The sequence below is a fragment of the Drosophila obscura genome, unplaced genomic scaffold (genome assembly GCF_018151105.1).
Source record: "Drosophila obscura isolate BZ-5 IFL unplaced genomic scaffold, ASM1815110v1 contig_186, whole genome shotgun sequence".
In the NCBI taxonomy this organism is placed as follows: domain Eukaryota; kingdom Metazoa; phylum Arthropoda; class Insecta; order Diptera; family Drosophilidae; genus Drosophila; species Drosophila obscura.
Genome location: NW_024542774.1, coordinates 420,395 through 439,353, shown reverse-complemented (window position 1 = coordinate 439,353; position 18,959 = coordinate 420,395). Strand labels below are relative to the sequence as shown.

At 43.2% G+C, this 18,959-nt stretch overlaps 2 protein-coding genes across 15 annotated transcripts in view; one reads left to right on the top strand and one right to left on the bottom strand.

The window, feature by feature from the left end:
* LOC111080506 (calmodulin-binding transcription activator 1) overlaps positions 1 to 18,959 on the bottom strand; it is a 36,959-nt gene that overhangs the window by 13,404 nt on the left and 4,596 nt on the right. For 6 of the 9 annotated variants that reach the window (XM_022376151.2, XM_022376155.2, XM_022376153.2 and 3 more), the window contains exon 4: positions 1,696 to 1,787. In XM_022376151.2, the coding sequence (XP_022231843.2) occupies positions 1,696 to 1,787 (92 nt within the window). Of the gene's footprint in view, positions 1 to 1,695; positions 1,788 to 11,114; positions 12,024 to 18,959 lie in introns of those variants that run through there. The other 3 variants (XM_041592788.1, XM_022376158.2, XM_022376157.2) reach the window with 3 other exon arrangements.
* On the top strand, positions 14,566 to 15,876 carry LOC111080509. Of its 6 annotated transcripts, none has more exons than XM_022376164.2 (4): positions 14,569 to 14,761; positions 15,208 to 15,354; positions 15,416 to 15,598; positions 15,668 to 15,876. In XM_022376164.2, exons 2-4 carry the CDS (start codon positions 15,268 to 15,270, stop codon positions 15,836 to 15,838), a joined length of 441 nt encoding a protein of 146 aa, XP_022231856.1. In that variant the 5' UTR covers positions 14,569 to 14,761; positions 15,208 to 15,267; the 3' UTR covers positions 15,839 to 15,876. The 6 variants fall into 6 exon arrangements, with proteins under 6 accessions (XP_022231858.1, XP_022231857.1, XP_022231856.1 ...); XM_041592791.1 differs by having other exon boundaries at positions 15,095 to 15,354; XM_041592790.1 differs by having other exon boundaries at positions 14,570 to 14,741; positions 14,802 to 15,354.

Genomic DNA, 18,959 nt, shown 5'->3' with positions numbered 1-18,959 from the left:
GATTTTTAAGCTGCGCCTTTTCAAACCACACCGAGGGACAGAGAGTACGGCTCATTGGTGGTGTGGCTGTTGCTAGCCGTATTATTTTCCAGTTGCTTTATGAGCCGGGTCGAGTGGCTCTGTGTTCCCCCCACTCTGGCTGCTACTTAAATGCCAAATTAAAACTGTGTGGTTAAAGCGACAGTCCGAGGATGGTTTGGGGCCCTGGCTGCCCTTCAACCCTGCTGCCTTCTGCTCTGGATGCTCTGCCTGCTCGTTTGCCTGTAAGCAGGACTAAAATAAGCGTGCGTAATTTTATTTATGCCCACGGTACACACGGCCACATTTTGTAATTTTTGCATGCTGATGCAGCGGGGTGGTGGCTCCATGAGGTGGTCCACTGCTGCTGCTGCTCCCTGGTGTTGCTATTGGCGTTGGCCATGTCCATGTCCAGCTGTTTGGCCAGCGATTGTTACCGTTTTTTGGCTTGTAAACTTTATTTTAATCAACTTTGCAAATGCTCTTCATCTGGGTAAGAACTTTCCATAGTTCATTAGGGAAGGAACGTTGGGAATTTTTATCGGGTTGCTTTTGTCATTGGGAGAGAGGCTGAGGCTGTGTGGGTGGATGTACGAGGAGCAGCAGCAAGATATCTGCGAAGAGCGAATCCGAATGAGGATTATTCTCAGGCAGCTGTCATGTTTTTCTAGCCTCTATGTTTTTCAGTCATCAGACTCGTTCTGCTTCAGGGTATTACACGCCTCGGTTCGCTACGGTTCGCTCCTTTTATCCCGCCTGGGCAGCTTCCTTTAATTTAGTCAACTTTGTCGCGCGAGTGTGTAAAATGCCGCTTACCGTAGTACACCACCCCCCAGCCCCCAACTCCTCCTGCCTACTGGCTACTGCCTCGTGCCACCACTCGCAGCCTGAACTTTACAACTGTCCAAATGAATATTTGCGGTTGCGCTTAATTCACAAGTAAAACAACAAGCAAAGCTCATCCCAAGGCATTTGCCCTTTTCCATTTACAGCGAAAACTTTTATTGCAAACCGAACGGAACGCGGAAAGCAGAACAACAACAACAACAAAAAAGACAAACGCGAAAGCGAACTTTTGGCGACGCGTGTACTCGTACGTGCAGTGGTCAGAGAAGGTCCTAAAAGGCGGAGGTCCTTCCCCCACACGGACCTATCCGCCACGTTCAACTCGTGTTTGTATTATAGTTTGTGGCGCAATAAAAACTTCGCGAACGGCTCCCTAATAGACTGGCAAACCATCTCATTAATCTGCATATAGAAATACAGTGAAAACTGTCTGAAAGGAACCGCCATGGGGCCAGTAATGATACAAGATGTTACACCCCTCCCCACGCCAGAGAGCTTTCACTGTGGGTCTAAAAGTAAAAGGGGGAAACCGTCTTCGAAGGCTGTCAAAGTGTCCAGGCCCACGACTGGCAGGCTCATCCGCCTCTGTCAACTGTCCAACTCTACTCGGTTCGGATCGGATCGTCTTTGGGTGCCGCCCCAGCCAAGTCATGGACTTCCTTTTGGCTTTCACTTGGCTACCCCCATTTCGACAATTTTATGTGCAATCAAATGCAAATAGAAACGGAAAAGGAGACAGTGCACAGAGAGAGGAGAAACACAAACAGACAACACAAATACAAGTGCGAGTACGACTACGAGTGTACCAACTTATTTAGAACTAAAACTGACCTCATTTGTATTCCAACGATGACGCTGTGATGGAAAACTGTCAGCTCTTGGCAGGCTCTCCAAATTGTCGGGTAGTTTGATAGGTTCGCCATCTGTAAAACATTTCGGGGGGAAAGAAAAGAAAAAACAGAAAAAATAAGTACAAAATGTGGAAAATGCACTGAAAGCGTAAGTATAGGAGATACGGGTACTTGGAGTCGGAGTCGGACTCCCCTTGACTTGGCTTTTATAAATCAATTTTGCATATCTTGCCAGTCTGTGGCCCCCCCTCCGTTCAGTTGGGGCGCCCAACAGGTGCAACTGTCGGACATTCATAAATGCGACAAAAATGTAAATCAGTTTAGAGAGCAGCGATGATTTATAGTGGAGACAGAGACAACACACACACACACACACAAAAATGGTAAAGAAATCTTTTAATGTCAACGTTAATAAACGAGTTTCTCCATTTTGTCCATTTATCAAAATTCGCAAAGAAACTTCACTCTCCGCAAAAACCTCTCTGTACCTCCCCTGTACCCACTCGCTGTGCTCTCTATGAGAATGCGTGGAAAACTTTGCCGATTTTGAGTCGTCATTGAATAATTACCCACACTTAATGGAGCTTGCAACCGTAAATCGAATCGAACCAACTTTTGGTTTATTAAAATGCCACGCCACGCAACTTGGTTGGGCAAAAAGGAGCATGGGCAGCGGCATGGGGCAAGGGGTACATAAACTTTGCGGCCAAACTGTAATTTAGCAAAAATGTGTAATAAAAGCGGACACATCTACGCGACATCTCTCTCTCTCTCCACAGCGCTCACTCGTCGTATATCAAAGAGCCAATAGGTTTTGCACTCGAAGAGCCATAAAAAAGTATTTGTACACAATTTATATAAAGTGCTCGAAGCGACTCTTGGCCCGGACCAGAGAGCGGGGCGGTTCAGAGCCGCGTAACCAAAATGTGTTGCCAAATTGCAAAACGCCAGACGCTGGCGGTGGACAGGCAAGAAAAGGAAAGGGGACGACAGTAGCTTCCCACTTGCAGAAGGGCACAGACAGTGCGTGGGGTTGGGCGTAGCGCCTCCCCTTTCGAGAGGTGAGCGCAAACACAAACAGACAACACACGCAGACACACATACGAACTAGAGATGGGCGGCACAGGTCAGGGTGAAATGTAGAAAATAAAATCAAAAAGATTTTTATGTAATGAACGGATTCTAATCTATGACCTGGAACGATTCCTCTCTCAGTTTCTTCTTCCAGCGATTCCAGCGAAATTCCCTTTGTCTGGGATCCACTTGACTCACGTTTCACGCACATAAATGGTTTAAAATCACGCACACATCTCTAGCCCAGGAAGGATTTGAGGCGGCACTCTGCCCTTGCGGCCCTTGCCTTGCTGCCTCCTTCTCCTTCTGTACACCCCTTGGAGACAATGATGACGTTGATGTAGTTACTTTTTCAGGGCATTTTGTTGCAGTTATTGTAGTGGCCGTGGTAGTTCTTTATGCGATTTTGATATGGCTCACGTTTTGGCAGAGGACCCGAAGGATACAGCGCTTGGGTGGGCTGTGCTAAGGGGGCTGGGGGGAGTGCTGGGAATCGGCGACAAATTGTTTGTTTTGATCGCACACTCAAGTTTTATGGCCACACTAATTTGTCATCGCTGCCTTCTTGGGTCTCCCCCCAGTCAACGCCAGCCCACTTTCGCGTGTACTCCTTTGAAAAATGCTCAAGCGATAATTGTCAAAAATGTCGAAACAATCACAGTCATCCCATCCATCCCCTCACAGTCTCTCCCTCCGACTGTCTACCCTTTGCACCTATTTATAATGCAGTTGCTGCCATTGTTTCCAAAAAGCGAGAGATCGCGGGAGAGAGTCGGGGCGAGAGGTAAGGAATAACTCTGTTTGATTAATACAAATAAAAAGTTTTTTTAACTGCTCTTTGCATATTTCATGGAAAAAAGCTTCAAAAACTGACGGTTGCCCCGCCATCATAATAGACTGCCCTGCGGGAGGGGTGCGGCCAGAGCAGTGCCAAAAAGAAGAGAAGACAAACCGTAACATCGAAACCACAGCCAGCGTTCAGTGTTCAGTGTTCAGGTGAGAGAGAGGCAGACGGCGACAGAGCCTGGAGAGAGAGTGTCGGTCCCATGTCGACTATGTCGATGGCGACGTCAACGTGGCAGGGACTCTGTCTCTTTTGATTTCCCTTTGTAATACCCTAACAAGGTATAGTATTCATTGCATGAGATGTTTGCCGAGGCAAAGAGAAAATAAATAAACATACCGAATGAATCGGCAGATCCATATCGTCAGTCTTTTTGCTATACTTAACCTTCAGCTTTTATAGGAACAGATAGGTCGAAAGAGTATGAAAGGCTGCTACCACCATTTGGTTTTTGTATTATTTTAAGTACTGAAAAAAACTTTAACAGTGAAGGAGTAAGAGAGACCCCAGCTCCAGTCCCCAGCCCCAGTCCCAGATCCCATCTCATAATTTTATACAACGCTTAATTGTGACAAATGCGCTTTGGTACATCAGATTTTCTCATAATTTGGCGGAGAATTTAAGAGGGCGGTGGCTGGGAGGAAGAATAAGCAGCAGGCGGACTCTGGGGAGAGCTGGACGATGGCCTCGCCCATGTCCTCGTCCTCGTACCCAACCTGCTCCTGGACAGTTTCAAATTGACACGGCAAATAGCACAAAAGAGTTGACATAAATAATAAATTTTCGTTTTATGATTTCGTGTATAGGCCTAGCCAGGTGGACGGGGAAGGTGGAGCGAGTGAGTCCTGCCAATTTTTGCTGCCTGCCAAATTGTGGCTAATAAATATCTCACCAAAAAATGGCCACAGGAACGGGGCCACCCATCGAGGTACATTGCTAAAGAGGTGGGGTAGGGAAGGGGGCTCTTTGGCTCCTATAAAACATACAAAAGAAAAATTGTTTTTGCACTTTGGTCGCCGTCGCCGAAAAGTCAGCGAGTGTGAAATTACTTTTGTTTAGAGTCCGTACTGACTCTCTCTACATGTATCTCTAGCTCTTGCCACAATTAAAAGCCATTAAAAGTGTCTGCGAAACGGCCCAAAAACAGCAACCAGAGACAGAGACAAAACTACAATATATAGAAGAGTTCTCTACGCAATTCTTTATCTCGCACGAGTACAAACGAATGTGGGGGAATGGATGGCCCAAAAGAAACTCGAATATACATAAATATATTTCCAGTGGGTTTTGTGAAGATAATGTATGATGACGTCGCCGACACATGGAACAAGAATGCAAAAGCAAAGCACAGATAAAAGGAGAGGGTGGGAGCGTGTAAGAAAGAAGGCCACAAAAGACGTCATAGTTAAAACAAATATAAAAAGGAAATTCTGAGAAGGAAAAGTTTTTTTAGATAATAAATACAAATATGTGTTTATGTGTAAGAGAATACAGCGCAGCGCAGAAAGGAGCGGGGAGTAAAAGAGCGGAAGCAGGGTGGACATGACACATTGAAATATTAAGAGAGAGAGGTTTGAAGACGGCATAAGTTAATTTCGATATCTAAAGAGGGATAAATACCATCTCCCACATTCAAAATTGTCTAAAAAAATGTATTTTTAAGTTCTTTGAATCTTAAGACATCTTAAGGGGCTGTAAGAAGGAGAAGTATCTGCTTGGCACATCAACTGAAAGTAGTTTATTGAGACGCGACGGACCCTCTACGAATACACGCCCCTGAAGACTAGATAAAAGCTTCCCTCTGTTCTCTCTCTCTACTTTCTGCTTTACTCTCCATAAATGACAGATGTGCGGATGATTTATAACGTAAGCAAACACACGCGCCCGTCTGTTCTCTTCCTCTCTCTCTCACTCTCACACTCACACAAACAGCATAGAGAAAACGTTGCGGTTGATAAAAATCACATTTTGGCAAAGGCAAAAGTCACTCATTTCTCCCTCCCTCTCTCTCTCTCTCTGACTCTCTGTGTGTGTTTACCCATTCTGCCGCTTCTATTGCACTCCCCACTCCCCACCAGACCACACCAGGCCATCGTCAATGGCATTACAAGGAAACATTTCTCATCTGGTTTTGCATATTCCGCCAATGCCGCTCGGCAAAGAACAGCAATTAAAAGACACATAACAGCAAATATGCATGTCGGGGCGTAACGGGGCAGGAAAAGGTAATAATTAGCCCCAAAACAGAAGGGAGAATGCAATTTTGAGCTTAAATGAAGAATATTTGCACACAAGTCACAAGGAAACAAACAAATGTGAAAGCTCAAACAGAGAGGAGAAGGCAGAAAGAGAGAGAGAGAGGGAGGTGCTAGAAGCAGAAACAGAAACACACAGAACTGAGCACAAACAGCGATTAACATAAAAATGCAACAAAACCAAGCCACAGAGAGAGAGAGGGAGCAGAGACAGAGACAGGTAGGGACAGGGCTCTGCCAGTCATGAAAGTCCTATTAATGAATGAAATCTAAACAGAAACAGAAAATACGAAAGAGAAAAAACAAAACCAAAGCCAAAGAAAAGTTGGCAAAAATGTTATAAATTATTTACAAGTTATGACTCGGGCGAGTGTCAGCACCACAAAGGGGAGGCGGAACGGTGCTGAACAGTGGGGCGACTTAAGGTGGCTCACATTGTCATCGTCTTTTGTGTCTACGGGCAATGCAATTACGTGCGGATTTCATTACCTTTCGTTTGCATTTCCTCAAAGCTATGGATACTCTATGAAAGTAAAAGTCGCGATAAATAAATAGTATCCTTGAGCCAAGTCCGCCTCTCCGTTTGTGGTATGAAAGTCCCAAAAGTAATACAACAGTAAGCAAGTTCCCCTGAATGTACGCAACCTGCCACAGAAATGATCGAATGAATGCGTCCATTGGTTGTAAATTAATAAATGTAAATATAAAAGAAAATACTATAGAAAAAAGATTATGAATTGAAGCAATTTGTATGCAATTCCCATTGAACGAATTGCTACCGATTTACCTAGTAGAATGTGTGCAAATTCGTATTCAGATTTAACTTGTTAGAGAATGTCTGGCTTCGACTATAGTTCGTTTGTAAATCGCCTTTTTTTGGGCACTACAGTGCCTTGGCATGTGCCATGAAAAGAATGAATTTAATGCACTTTGGTGGTAGAACAACGACAGCGAAATAGAAAGGTGCCGCCCCTCCCCTACATATGTACATCCATATGTCTTTCCTCTCTTAACGCTAAGGGCTCTGCTCTGAGGTTTCGGGATAGGGAGTAACCAGTTAAGCTGCCTGCAAATTATATTAATATTGGGGCTCTTCATATCATATATTTTTTTCCGTTTCCTTCCATGTTTTTTTTGCCATTCCGTTTGCATGCAATGTTTGTATAAGTTTCCCCAAAATTGTTACTTCTTTTTCGTTTGAGTATATTAAAAATACTTTTTTCTATATATGTATGTATATCCCTGCCTCCCCGTATGGGAGGAATGGACAGAGGGTTTGGAGAGAGCTAGAGGCCAGGAGCTGTAATTTATTTTAATGCTGGGTATTTATCATGATACACATACGTTTCCCTCCAGGTTGGACACAGCAAAATAAAAAAAAAATAAAGCCCTGCTTTCTATGTGGATTATTTTCCGTATTTTGTTTTTACATAAATTGTAAATTAAACATTTAAAGTGCCATGAAATTGGCAATGCCAGGCACCCTAAAAACACATGGATACACCATACACACCAGGTAATGTCCGGGCAATGGTTCATTAAAAATACATAAAATGGGCACACGGTCCGGTCTCGGTCGCCGTTGCTGCCACTGCCACTGTCACTGCCCCTGCCCATGCCACTCCGCCTCGATCAACTGGAAAACTAATATTTATCTAACAAAATTAATATGGTTTGTAAGCCAAATAGAGACACCGAGTGGGAGAGACGGGTGTGCAAAAACTGTTTGTCTAACCAAAAACAAACGACAAAATGTAGAACAATTTTCGGCAATGCATCCTCCACAATGCATCCTCTCGCCTCATTCCGAAGCCTCATTCAGACCCATTTCGGGCTTGCAACCTTTGGAGCGATAAGCCAAATAAATAACGCACCAGGCAGCAGGCAGCCGGCAGCATGCAACGTAGGGCAGCCACATCATGCCACAACGTTGGATTGCATTGTTCAATAAATCTATTTGGCCTCTAATCGAAAAGCACACAATGCAAAGGGTAGTGAAGGGAATGGAGGGTTCCGGATAGTACCTGGCAGAGGCAACAAATTGCCATGGATAGGATACGCACAAGACCAGCATCAGGCAGGCAGGCAGGCAGGCAACAACAACATATTAATCCAAATTAGCATCAAAGTGATTTAATTGCTTGGAATTTCAGCGTTGGCAAACACTTTTCCACTTTTCCGGCCATGAGGACGGACAAGGGTCTCGGGCCTCCCTTGTAAGCTGGCCCAAAAAGTCTGCTGCTGCTGCTGCCCCCCCCACCTGCCGCTGCTAAATGCTGAATGCATTTTGTCAACGTTTGGCCATCGATCAGGCTAAAACAAGGCTCACACCCTGCTTGCTGCAGTTTAAAGTCCTTACGAGAAGGTATTCCCCTTCAAGTGGCTCTCTCGCTCGCTCTTTCTATATCTACAAAAGCCCTTGGCACGATTTATGTGGCTTTTAGTAATATGAGCAAATATATTACGTGACGGATCAGGCCAGGACCTCTGCCAGGGATAGAACTAATTGAATTGCTGCCGCTGAAAACGAAACAAACTCGAAATTAATAGGCGCACATCAAAAGCAAAAGGAACCCAACCCAAGCACCCCAAACACCCAACCACAAAAAAAGGGGGAAATAGTAAAAAGAACGCCCACCAGCTGCCGGCGAAATTAAAGAGAGAGAAACCTATAAAGGCCAGGACATTAGGCCAGGCCAAAGGACAAAGTGTAGCCAACTGTGTATGGGAGCGCAGTTGGGGGAAGCTTGAGCAATATTTATTGAGTACGTGATCTTCTGACCAAATCCGAATGTAAGCGGAGAGTTTTGAATTTTTTATTGCGCCCCGGGATACCGGACGTAGGACACACACCATGAAAATGTCCTCCTCTGTCTGTCTGTCTGTCTGTGTGTGTGTGTGTGTGTGCGAGTCCTGACAGCTGCCAACTTCTGGCTTCCTTTTGGCATGCAAAAGGCGGACAGGCAAGTGGCTTATTAAAAATTTTGTCAACTTGCAAACTCCTTCCCCTCTGCCATCCCTCTGGAGCAGAAGCAGGAGCACTTTTTTTTATGACTTTTTCACACTCAACTTGGCCTATGCATATATATTAGCCAAAGATGTCAGAGAGATTCTTGGCCACATTTTTGGCATCATTAAAGTCCAGCTGGAATTATTTCTAATGGAATTTTTTGAAGGATTTAAAAGATTTCATCACATACGAAGCATCAAAATGTAGAATAATCAATCTTCAAATGTGGTTGAAACACTAAATAAAAATAAAGCAATCCAGACAAATTTCTTTACCATCTGTCCCACAAATCAATCCTTAATCCTTCTTTTCGTTTTGAATATAATTTTAAGGCAATTCTTTAAGGAATATTCAAGTTAAACTCCCCAAGAAGACAATGAACCAACCTCTCTCTGGGACTATCCAATTGAGTGGAACAGCAACAGCAACAAAAACATTCCGCCACAATAACACACACAATACCCACTCCCACACTTGTTGGGTTTTTTCATTGAGTTGTTTTTTCCCCCCACATACAGCGACCCCAGAAAGTATGCTACGAAAAAAAAAAAAAAAAAGGGAATCCAGCGCATAATGAAGCTGCTCATAAACGAGGCTAAAAGAAAGCCCCTGATTTTGAGTGTGTGTGTCTCGGAGTGTGTGAAATGTTTACTTGCTAAGGTACACACCCACGCCCAGCGGAGCCATTGTTCTCGCAAAGGGGGGATAAAAAACACTTAAAATGCCGTTAAGTTAAAATAATAAAGTTAAGCGGCCGCCGGGCAGCAACAAAATCTAATGTGACAAAGGCCTGCCACAACAGCAGCAACAAAAACAACAACAGATAGAAGCAGCGCAAACGTTGCAACAATTGCTGACATATTTCACAATGTGCAACAAAAGACAAGGAAGAAACAGGACAGGGGCAGAAACAGAACCAGAAACAGAACAGAGAGAAGGTGACAAAAAACTAAGCCAACACAAAAGGAGAATTCCAAATGGAAATGGTTAAAAGAAAAGCCAAATGTTGGGCATATTTTGCATTGTTGTTGCCCCCCCCCACACACACACACACACACGCACTCAAGAGAGGGGTCTTTCCCCCTCTTGGTGGCCTCTTCAGTGGCGGGCCTTTTGTTTCAATTGTCTGTAGTTTTGGTTTTAGGCGTGTGCGAGAGCCTCGTTATAGGTAACCTGTAACTGTAACTGTATATCCCCACATGTGTTCGTTTGTGTGCGTTTGTGTGTATGAGAGACAATAAACGACTGTCAACATATGCGCGACGCTCCTCGGACGCCACTCCAACAATCCTGTGCACCGTGCACGCGTCTCTGGAATGGCGTGCGAATTATTGCCCAGGAAGATATGAAATAAAATTTAATGAAATGCTTAGAAAATGCAAAAACTGTTCACGGTTTGGTTTCGTTCGGTTCCCCTTTCGCTGGGATATGTTTCGCAATACGAGGGGGTTTCACTTGAGCGTAAATCGAATATTTTACTGGGCTACTCTCAGGACTTAAACAAGAGAGACACTGGAGATTCTTTAAAAGACATTTTAAACATAGAAATTGATACACTTTCGCTTGCTTGAAGTGATCCTAACATACGAAAATATTTTTCCAAATAAATTATAGTAAATGAAATTATCCAAAAAGAGTAAGTGAAACTACATAGATGAACAAATCCTTTACATGAAACACAACATCGATAATAGCAATTGAAATTATGGATTATGGATAGAACATGCGACACCAATAATTGCATAAAAACATCAATGACACCAAGAACAGATCGGAAACACACATCAATGTTTCTTAAGCTAGTTGAATATTTATATGTAGATTTCATTTTGTAAGATTGATACCCTAAAACCCCATATTTGTATCTTTATCCGTTGCTTAATCCCATAAATCAATTTTCATACATATGTAGAGTAAGGTATATAGAGCACAACATCCATAGTAACAAATGAGACATGATTATAGACACGAGCATGCGACACCAAAAAACAGAACAAATCAGTGACTATTCAAATTGGTGAAGCAAACTCTTTTTTTTGTATTCCATCTTAACAATCAGATCTAAAAGTAATCTCTCGCTCTCGCTCTTTTGTTCATTCCAATTTGAATAGTCACCAAAGGCATAATTTTCGTTACAAACTTGTTTTTGAAGCTCCCTTTTTGTCAGCCTTTCAATGGAGGTGCCAGCACGCGCACAGAGGTCTTGGCATACTTACTGACACTGAGCGGCATTAGGGCGCTCTGCAGGTGACTGAAGATCTGTCGATGGTGTTGATGGTGGCCCAGACTCGCACCGCTGAAGTACAAGTGGTTCTGGTGCAGCGACAGCTGTTGGTGGTGGTGATGATGGTGGTGGTGCACGGCAGAGAGCTGCTGCTGCTGCTGATGGAGTTGCTGCTGCTGATGCTGCTGCTGTTGATGGGATTGCTGTAAATGGTGATGTTGCTGTTGCTGCTGCTGCTGCTGGGCAGAATGTTGCTGATGGGCCATCAGTTGTTGTTGCTGTTGCTGCTGCTGATGAGATTGCTGGGAAAGATGCTGTTGCTGCTGCTGTTGTTGTGGGTGGTGTGGCTGCTGCTGTTGCTGGTGTCCATAGGTTCCGTGTTGCTGTGGTACTCCTGCGGCTGCTGCCGCTGCCGCCGGCATGGTGACCATTGCTGCGGCGGCTGTGGCTGCCGCTGCTGCTGCTGCGGCCGTTGCTGTGGCGGTGGCCGTGGCTAGAATGTGATGATGCGTGGTGGATGAGCGATGCTGGCTCGGTAGGCTGTGTATGGAGGCGTGCACCGCCGACTGATAGATAATACCGTTATTCGACATGGCCGTCATCGACTGGTGGTGGGCATAGGCCATCGTGGGTCCCGCATGACCCACATTTTGGGCCGGAACGGCGGCCGCTGCCGCCATACTGCTGGCCGAGACGGGTGCCAGCGGCAACGAGCGATAACCGGCCATAGATTTACGGGGTATCTCGAACGATCCTCAAGACTCTCCAATTTATTGTTCACTGTTCGCACACTGATTATTCAATTCACACTGAATTCTCACACGCAGATTCGTTATCCGAATCTCTTTCATTTATGGCTTACTGTTCTTTATTTTTTTTGGCTGGCGCTTTGAGGGTCTTTTCGCTTGCGAATCCGAGGGTTGACTAAGTGTCCGAGACCCTCTTCAAGATTATTCTACAATTTTTGTACGTTAAATTTGTAAGTTGAATAAGAATAAATTTTCCTGGCGTATATATTAGGTGGGAGTAGATTTTAGGCTTAGTTCGGGGTTGATAATGTCACTCCGTGACGCTGATAAGGTCCGACCGCTTTTTATCTTGACATCTCAATCTACCTTCCTACCCCATATCCCCATCTCGAATCTCGAATCACGAATCTCCAGTCTCCAGTGTCGAGTCGTGTGTCAACATAAAATCTAGACACACTGAAAAACTCACAAAATTTCCTGGACAACAGCTAATGGTTAAATATTTATTATTTTCAACTTAAATTGTTTGGTTTAGCTATTTCTATATTGTTTTCGTATTACATTTGTTTGTTGAACCTTGAACTAAGGCTCAACCTCAAACGGGTTGCCCAAGCCTCGAAGTAGATGGTTCTGTGCACGATATTTGTCCCGTCGAGTTATCAACTGACAGATTGTCAGGGGTACAAAAACTAGACCAAGATAAGCCCTGGTCTCGTGTCCATAAACAATGTACAAGAATTTCCGTGAGTCACAATTATGGGGAAATTCATAAATTCTAAAAATCTTAATCTCCGGAATCTTAAACTTCCAAGCAAGAAACAGAGTCACATCAATGGGATCAATATGATTATTTAGCTACAACATCAATATAAACACTACATAAATGAACAGCACATAGCACATAAGAACACACACATATACACATATATAATGGATATATAGGATATTGAATATAGTAGCTATAGAGTCCAGACAGAGATCTTAAGTACACCAATTAAATTTAATCACATTAACATGGACACAACATCGAAAACGACAACGACAACGACAAATAAATCAACAAACAAACAGAGGCGAAGTGTAAGCAAATTACATAAACAAATTGAGGCAAATTGGAAGATTGAGGGATGTGAGTGAAACCATCATCCAAGTGGACATGTGGAACCTTGTTGCTCCTGCCCGTGCGGTGGCCACCGACAGAGCTCTGGCCGAAGGGAGTACGTTAATGCTGATGGCCAAATATTGGCTTATCGCTGAACATCCTCACGCGCTCTGACCTCCTCCACGTAGTGGAAGTACGCGATAATACGTAACACGTAACGTAATGATAGCCCCCGTACGGAGAGCGAAATGTTTGAGAGCGGCGACGACCCACGTGCGATGCGCTTGGCCAAGGTCTGAGAACTGAAAGCTGAAACGGAAATAACGGAACCCAGCACGCCACACAAGGCCATTCGGCTCGCGAGTTGCCTGCCGTCGGCTAACGGGACAAGCCGAGCGCCAGGATTCGTCGGTTGGCTGTGCCCTGGCGCCTCCAAGAGAGCGATAGAGATGGAGCATGGTTTCTGTGCCGAGATGATGGATATACATATATGTATGAGAAAAGGATGTGGGTGTGGGTGTGGATGTGGGTGGGGGTGTTGTTTTGGCAGTGACTCTGTGAGAGAACTGGGAAAGGGGCCGGGGCTGGGGCTGGGGCTGGGGCTGGGGATAGTGTAGGAGGTTTCAATAGTTGAGTGGGTTGTTTCTCTCCAATTGGTTTGATGTAGAATGTACATCGTACAGCTGCGGACAAAATAGTAGCATCCTTACCATTCTATCATTCTAGTTATGTATTTACTTAGCTCTCTGTTCCTTTTCCCGGCTAGCAGATTCAACGGAACTCCAATCAAAGTGCTTAGATAGATACCTTAACTCTTGAATGTCCAGCAAATAATTAGAAATTATCATAAACTGTAGCAGCAATCATATCATAGTACCAATAGCTACATTCCACAATTATTTTGAATGCAACTGTGGCATAAACATTCCTTAATCACACACATTTAGGCCATCAACTATCGGTATTAGCCTAATTTCTCTTTCCATGGGTTTTGCGAGGACCAACAACTGTGTGTGGGTTGGTCGACAACAGCACCTACACGCACACACACACACACACACACACACACACACACACATCAGTGGCATTTCTATTGCACAACATATTTTAGGGGTTGGTGCCCCGACTGTTAGAGACCTGCGCAATAGATCATTATCCCCCAACCCCCCTACCCTACCCTACCACCAACGACGAGCGCCTAAAACTTTCGAGGCTCGTCGGCTACACTTGGTCCTACCCCAAAACAAGAACAATAACAAACAGCAGAAAAAAATGGGAAGAGAAAGGAGAGGAGAGCGCACAATTTGCACGTGCCTGGAAAGCCTTTTGGACACCTTTTCAAGCCCCATAGCCCGAAGACAGAGAATGAGGAGGATTCCATACCAGAGGAGTTCCGCTGGAATTTTTAATCAAAAATGAAGCGTAACGCCAACGTGCAACTATGCAACGCGCACACGGTTGCACTTGCAACATGTGCGCGACACACGAGATTTGCTAAATAATTAAATATATTTTATATAATAACTATATATTTCATTAGGAAATTCATATCAGGCAAATATTTGGGTTATTGATGTCAAAATTCTATTGGGAAAAGTTGGCTATATTAAAGGAGAGTTTTTTGTTGTCTAAAATTTAAACATTTAATACTTTGAGTATTTTGTAAATCAATGTAGAAACTTTACATTACATTAGTAGCACAAATGAACACCCGACGTGTAACTGGAAACACAAGATTGAAACATTTAAAAAACGGATCTATTGAGCAGTTAAAACCGATTCAATTGAGTAAATATGGCAAACAATTCTCATATTCCATATACCACAGATAAACAAAAAAAATTATTTAATGCAGTTTCGGTTGAGTGGACAGTTTAAGTATACATTGCTAGAGAAAATTGATAAGGCATGACATCATCGATTAACATTTTTCGAATATATTTTCTTGAACCCATCCCGAAGTCATTGAAGAGTTTTCCCACAAAATGTGAACCCTTTGACTTGCCTTAACACTGCCTTTTGGGCTGCAGTAAACCTTTAAACCGCTTAAACCTTTTTCAATATTCTAATAATGTCAATTAAACGGCGTACCCATGTGTACTGTCATGGCTATTCACACAGCCGTAATATGCGCTTAAAAGCGTAGTCAGAGTCTTCTTCAGTTTGAAATTGTCCGTTCAAATGACATGTTTGTCGCACTGATCCTCGGAATATTTGTGCTGGGCTCCCTCCAGGTGGAGGCCAAGTTCAAGACCCTCAATTGTGTTACCTTCGATAAGGACAATGAGTTTTTTATGTGCAAAATAAAGGCCATCAATCGGAAACAGAACTCGATTAACATTGGGTATCGCATTAAAAAAACAGCGGGAAGTCAGCTAATGGTGAGATTATTGAGAAAAGAAATAACGGCAACGACATGCGTTTGCTTTGCTCTTCCCTCAGATTCGGCTGGAGCTTTTCAAGCGAGCCAATGGCTGGCGTCCTTTTCTATATAACATCACTCTGAATGTATGCGAATTCTTTGACAGCGTAAAGAATAAGAACAGCCCCAACGGCATGCTCTTTAGCTTGGCCTTTTACTATATCAATCCTTATCTGAAAAGCCCCATGAAGTGTCCCTTCCGTGTGAGTAGCCTGTACATGCACATATACTCATCATTTCTGATATGGTTTCAGTATTTTATTTTCTATTAGGAAAATAGCACGGTGGAGATCATGAACTTTGTGAGTGATGTGAATAAACTTCGCACTCGTTTTCCCATCGAGAACGGCGAGTATGCTGCTCAGTTCAGTGTGTATTACAAAAGGATTCTAAAGTACACAATTAATGGCTCATTGGAGTACCTTAACTACAGAGAGTACTAAATGAAAGAACTTCATGAACAAATAAATTACATTTAGGAGCATTCAAAAATCATTAGAAAACTCAATTTATTTCTTACAATTTTAAAGAATTAACCCTGAATGGGTATACGATTTTTTTAATCTATTTCTCTAGCATTGAGGCAGCTATGAATTCCACACGTACCACAGTTTAATCAATTTATCTTGAAGATATAATCGTTGTCCCAACGTCAAGTTTGGCATGCCATCATTCAATATAATACCATTTGAACATGTTTCTATATTCTAAATTCCTAATTTCTGCAATAATCCAAATCCAATAGGTTCAGCGGACAATCGTTGATCTTTAAATTGTAAAGCAAATCTGGTGATTGCAAGCCAACATTATTATCTGCTCCGTATGTGTGCTGGATGAAACTGATGCCCCCTAACTAATGCTGACACGCTCTAAAGTGACAATTATGCACACAAATTAGACATTATATGATGTGTGATTAGAGTGATAAAACCAGTGAAAAATGATCTTTGTGCGGCACAAATGTCCAAAGCAAATCAGGGCCATGGCAAATACGGCCTAAAACTGAAGGGGGAAACAAAAGAAATAAAAGCACACACAGGCAGACACACAGAACTTTGACACAATAATCAAACGAAAAGTGGGAGTGGGAGTGGGAGTGGGCATGGGCGTGTTCTGGCAAAGTTGAAAACAAGCGAAAAGAAAGGCAGTATTGCAGTAGGCGTGGCAGCGTCAAATTAGGCACAGTGTTATCTAATTAGCCACCTACAGGACCAACTACCTCCACCCTTCCATCCCTTCTATCATGGCTGTGTGTGTGTGTGTGAAGTGGTGCCAGGCGCCGGCCATCATATTTTGCAATTTAACTCACACGAAAAGATTTATTTTTGCCACTTTTTGTACACGTTTTTTTTTTTACTCACTCTCTTGCAATCACTTGCTTTTTTTCTGTTGGCTTCTCTTTTTATATACGCTTTGGACGCGCGCTCAAGTTTCATAACAACGGAAATGCAAAAGTTTTGTGCAAAACAAAGCGCAAACTTTTTTATTTCTCTTGGCAATTATGTGCTCAAGGAAAGAGATAGACGCGCAGCAGATAGAGGGAGAGACAGTGGAGAAGGTGGAGCCAGATGGAGAAAGAGAGATAGCCAAAGGGAGTGAGAGATAGAAGCGGAGCAGAGGTGCAGAGGTGCAGGCCAAATAATGATAATGAAGCACACAAGGCACATGGCATGGGCTTGGGCTTGGGGCTCTGGTCCGGGCCCGGGACCGAAAGGATTTTCGAAGAAAAGTGCACAAAAAGAAGTGAACAAATTGTAACGGCTTTTTATACAGTTTATTTTTTTTTGCGTTGTTTTACCCAGTAGAACGTGGAATGGAAGGGTAGTACACACTAGATTGGATTTGTAAAGAAGGTTAAGTTATAGAGAAGCATCTGTGGATTTCCAAATTTCTCCTCTTTCCAGAATTTTATTTCATTCTATGCTATCCTGTTATTAATATACGATCTTCTGGGATTAATCTAAAGGAAACTAGCTAGCTATTGCAGATTTATTACTTTTATTACCCTTGCCAGTATGAGCAGGAGCAAAGGCTCTGTTCTTAGTGGCTCTTTTACTACGCCCATTATCTACCGATCTGCCACATTTTACAACATAAATTATCTACCGATCTGCCACATTTCACAACATAACTGTTTACGTGTACTTTACGATTTTTAACAGAAACTTTTCTCATAAAAAATTATACAATTTCTCCACACTATAAACCATTGCAATCTGCATCAATTGGTATCCTTAAGTCGAGTTGTTGTTTCCCTCAAGCGATTTGGACTCAACACATGACGGACGGGACTTGCATGCAAAAGTATCTCACAGATCCCACCCATGTGTATGTGTGTGTGTGTGTCTATGTGGGGGGTAATTTGTTTAATTTTCTTTCCTTTCAAAAAGAAATCAAAAAAACATTATAGTGATAGAGAATAACTCACCTAAAGGCAAATTTCGTGGCTTTTTTTTTAAATTTTCTTTTTGTATATATTTTTTTTTTTTGAAGGTTGGCCGCCTTTTAGCTAATGGCCATGATATAGCGAAAAACTAAAGCCAAACTAAATTAAAATATTTTAAATTCAGAGCTGGCAAAAGTTTTATCAATAAAATGCTAGCGGGGCCAGAGTTTTCCTTCCCTCTCTCCTTCCCTTTAGATTTTTTGTGTGCTTTGCTTTTGGATTTGTTTAACGGGCAAATCAGATAAGGATCTTTCAAATGTCTGCATTCAACATACCACATATGTACATATGTGAGAGCGGAGGAAGATAGAGAGTGGGGAGATTGGGGATACCCCCGTCTGGGGGTCTCTCGTGCAATTGAAACATCAGCAATACTTGAGCTTTGCAATATGACGACGACGACAAATCCAACACCCCCACACACAGAGGGCAAGAGACTCTGACGCCTTGAATCTGGTTTAAAAATCACTTACGCCACTTGGCCACTTCTTCGTTTTGGCTGCTTCTGGTGCTACTTCTGTGTATTCGAACCCCGTCAGCACAAATGGCGGACACTCATGTATCGAGTGCAATAATCAAACTTCTGCTACTCCTCCTCAAGCCGGGCCAACTACTGGATTTCTGTGGACATCAGCACATTTGCTCAATGGCCCCCAGGCGATGGCTGGCTAGCTGGCTGGCTGGCTGGCTGGCTGGCGTTGTCAAGTTGTCACTTGGCTAATCGGCGCAGGGGATCTCTTTACGAAGAAGAATCGCTCTGAGCATTTGTTAGGCGCTGCCAAAATGCGTGGGCAGGGCCAGCGGAAGGCTGATGCTAGCTAGGATGTGAATTCAGGAGCCATTAAAATAGATTATCCTAGCCACGGATGCAATAACAGATCGATGTACAGATCGATTGTCACAACAAAGCAATCGATAGACAGCATACCACAGAGGCGCCGATCAGAATGAACAAACAAAAGAGAAAAACAAATTTGTACAAATAACAATTTCTTAATTTCTAAAGTTAAGCCAAAAAAGAAACTTTCAATTGCTACCAAGTTGGCAGTCATTGAGAGGGTCTTAAGCACTTTACGCTCAAGCGAATTGATTTGTTCCTTCTTGGATATATGTATGTA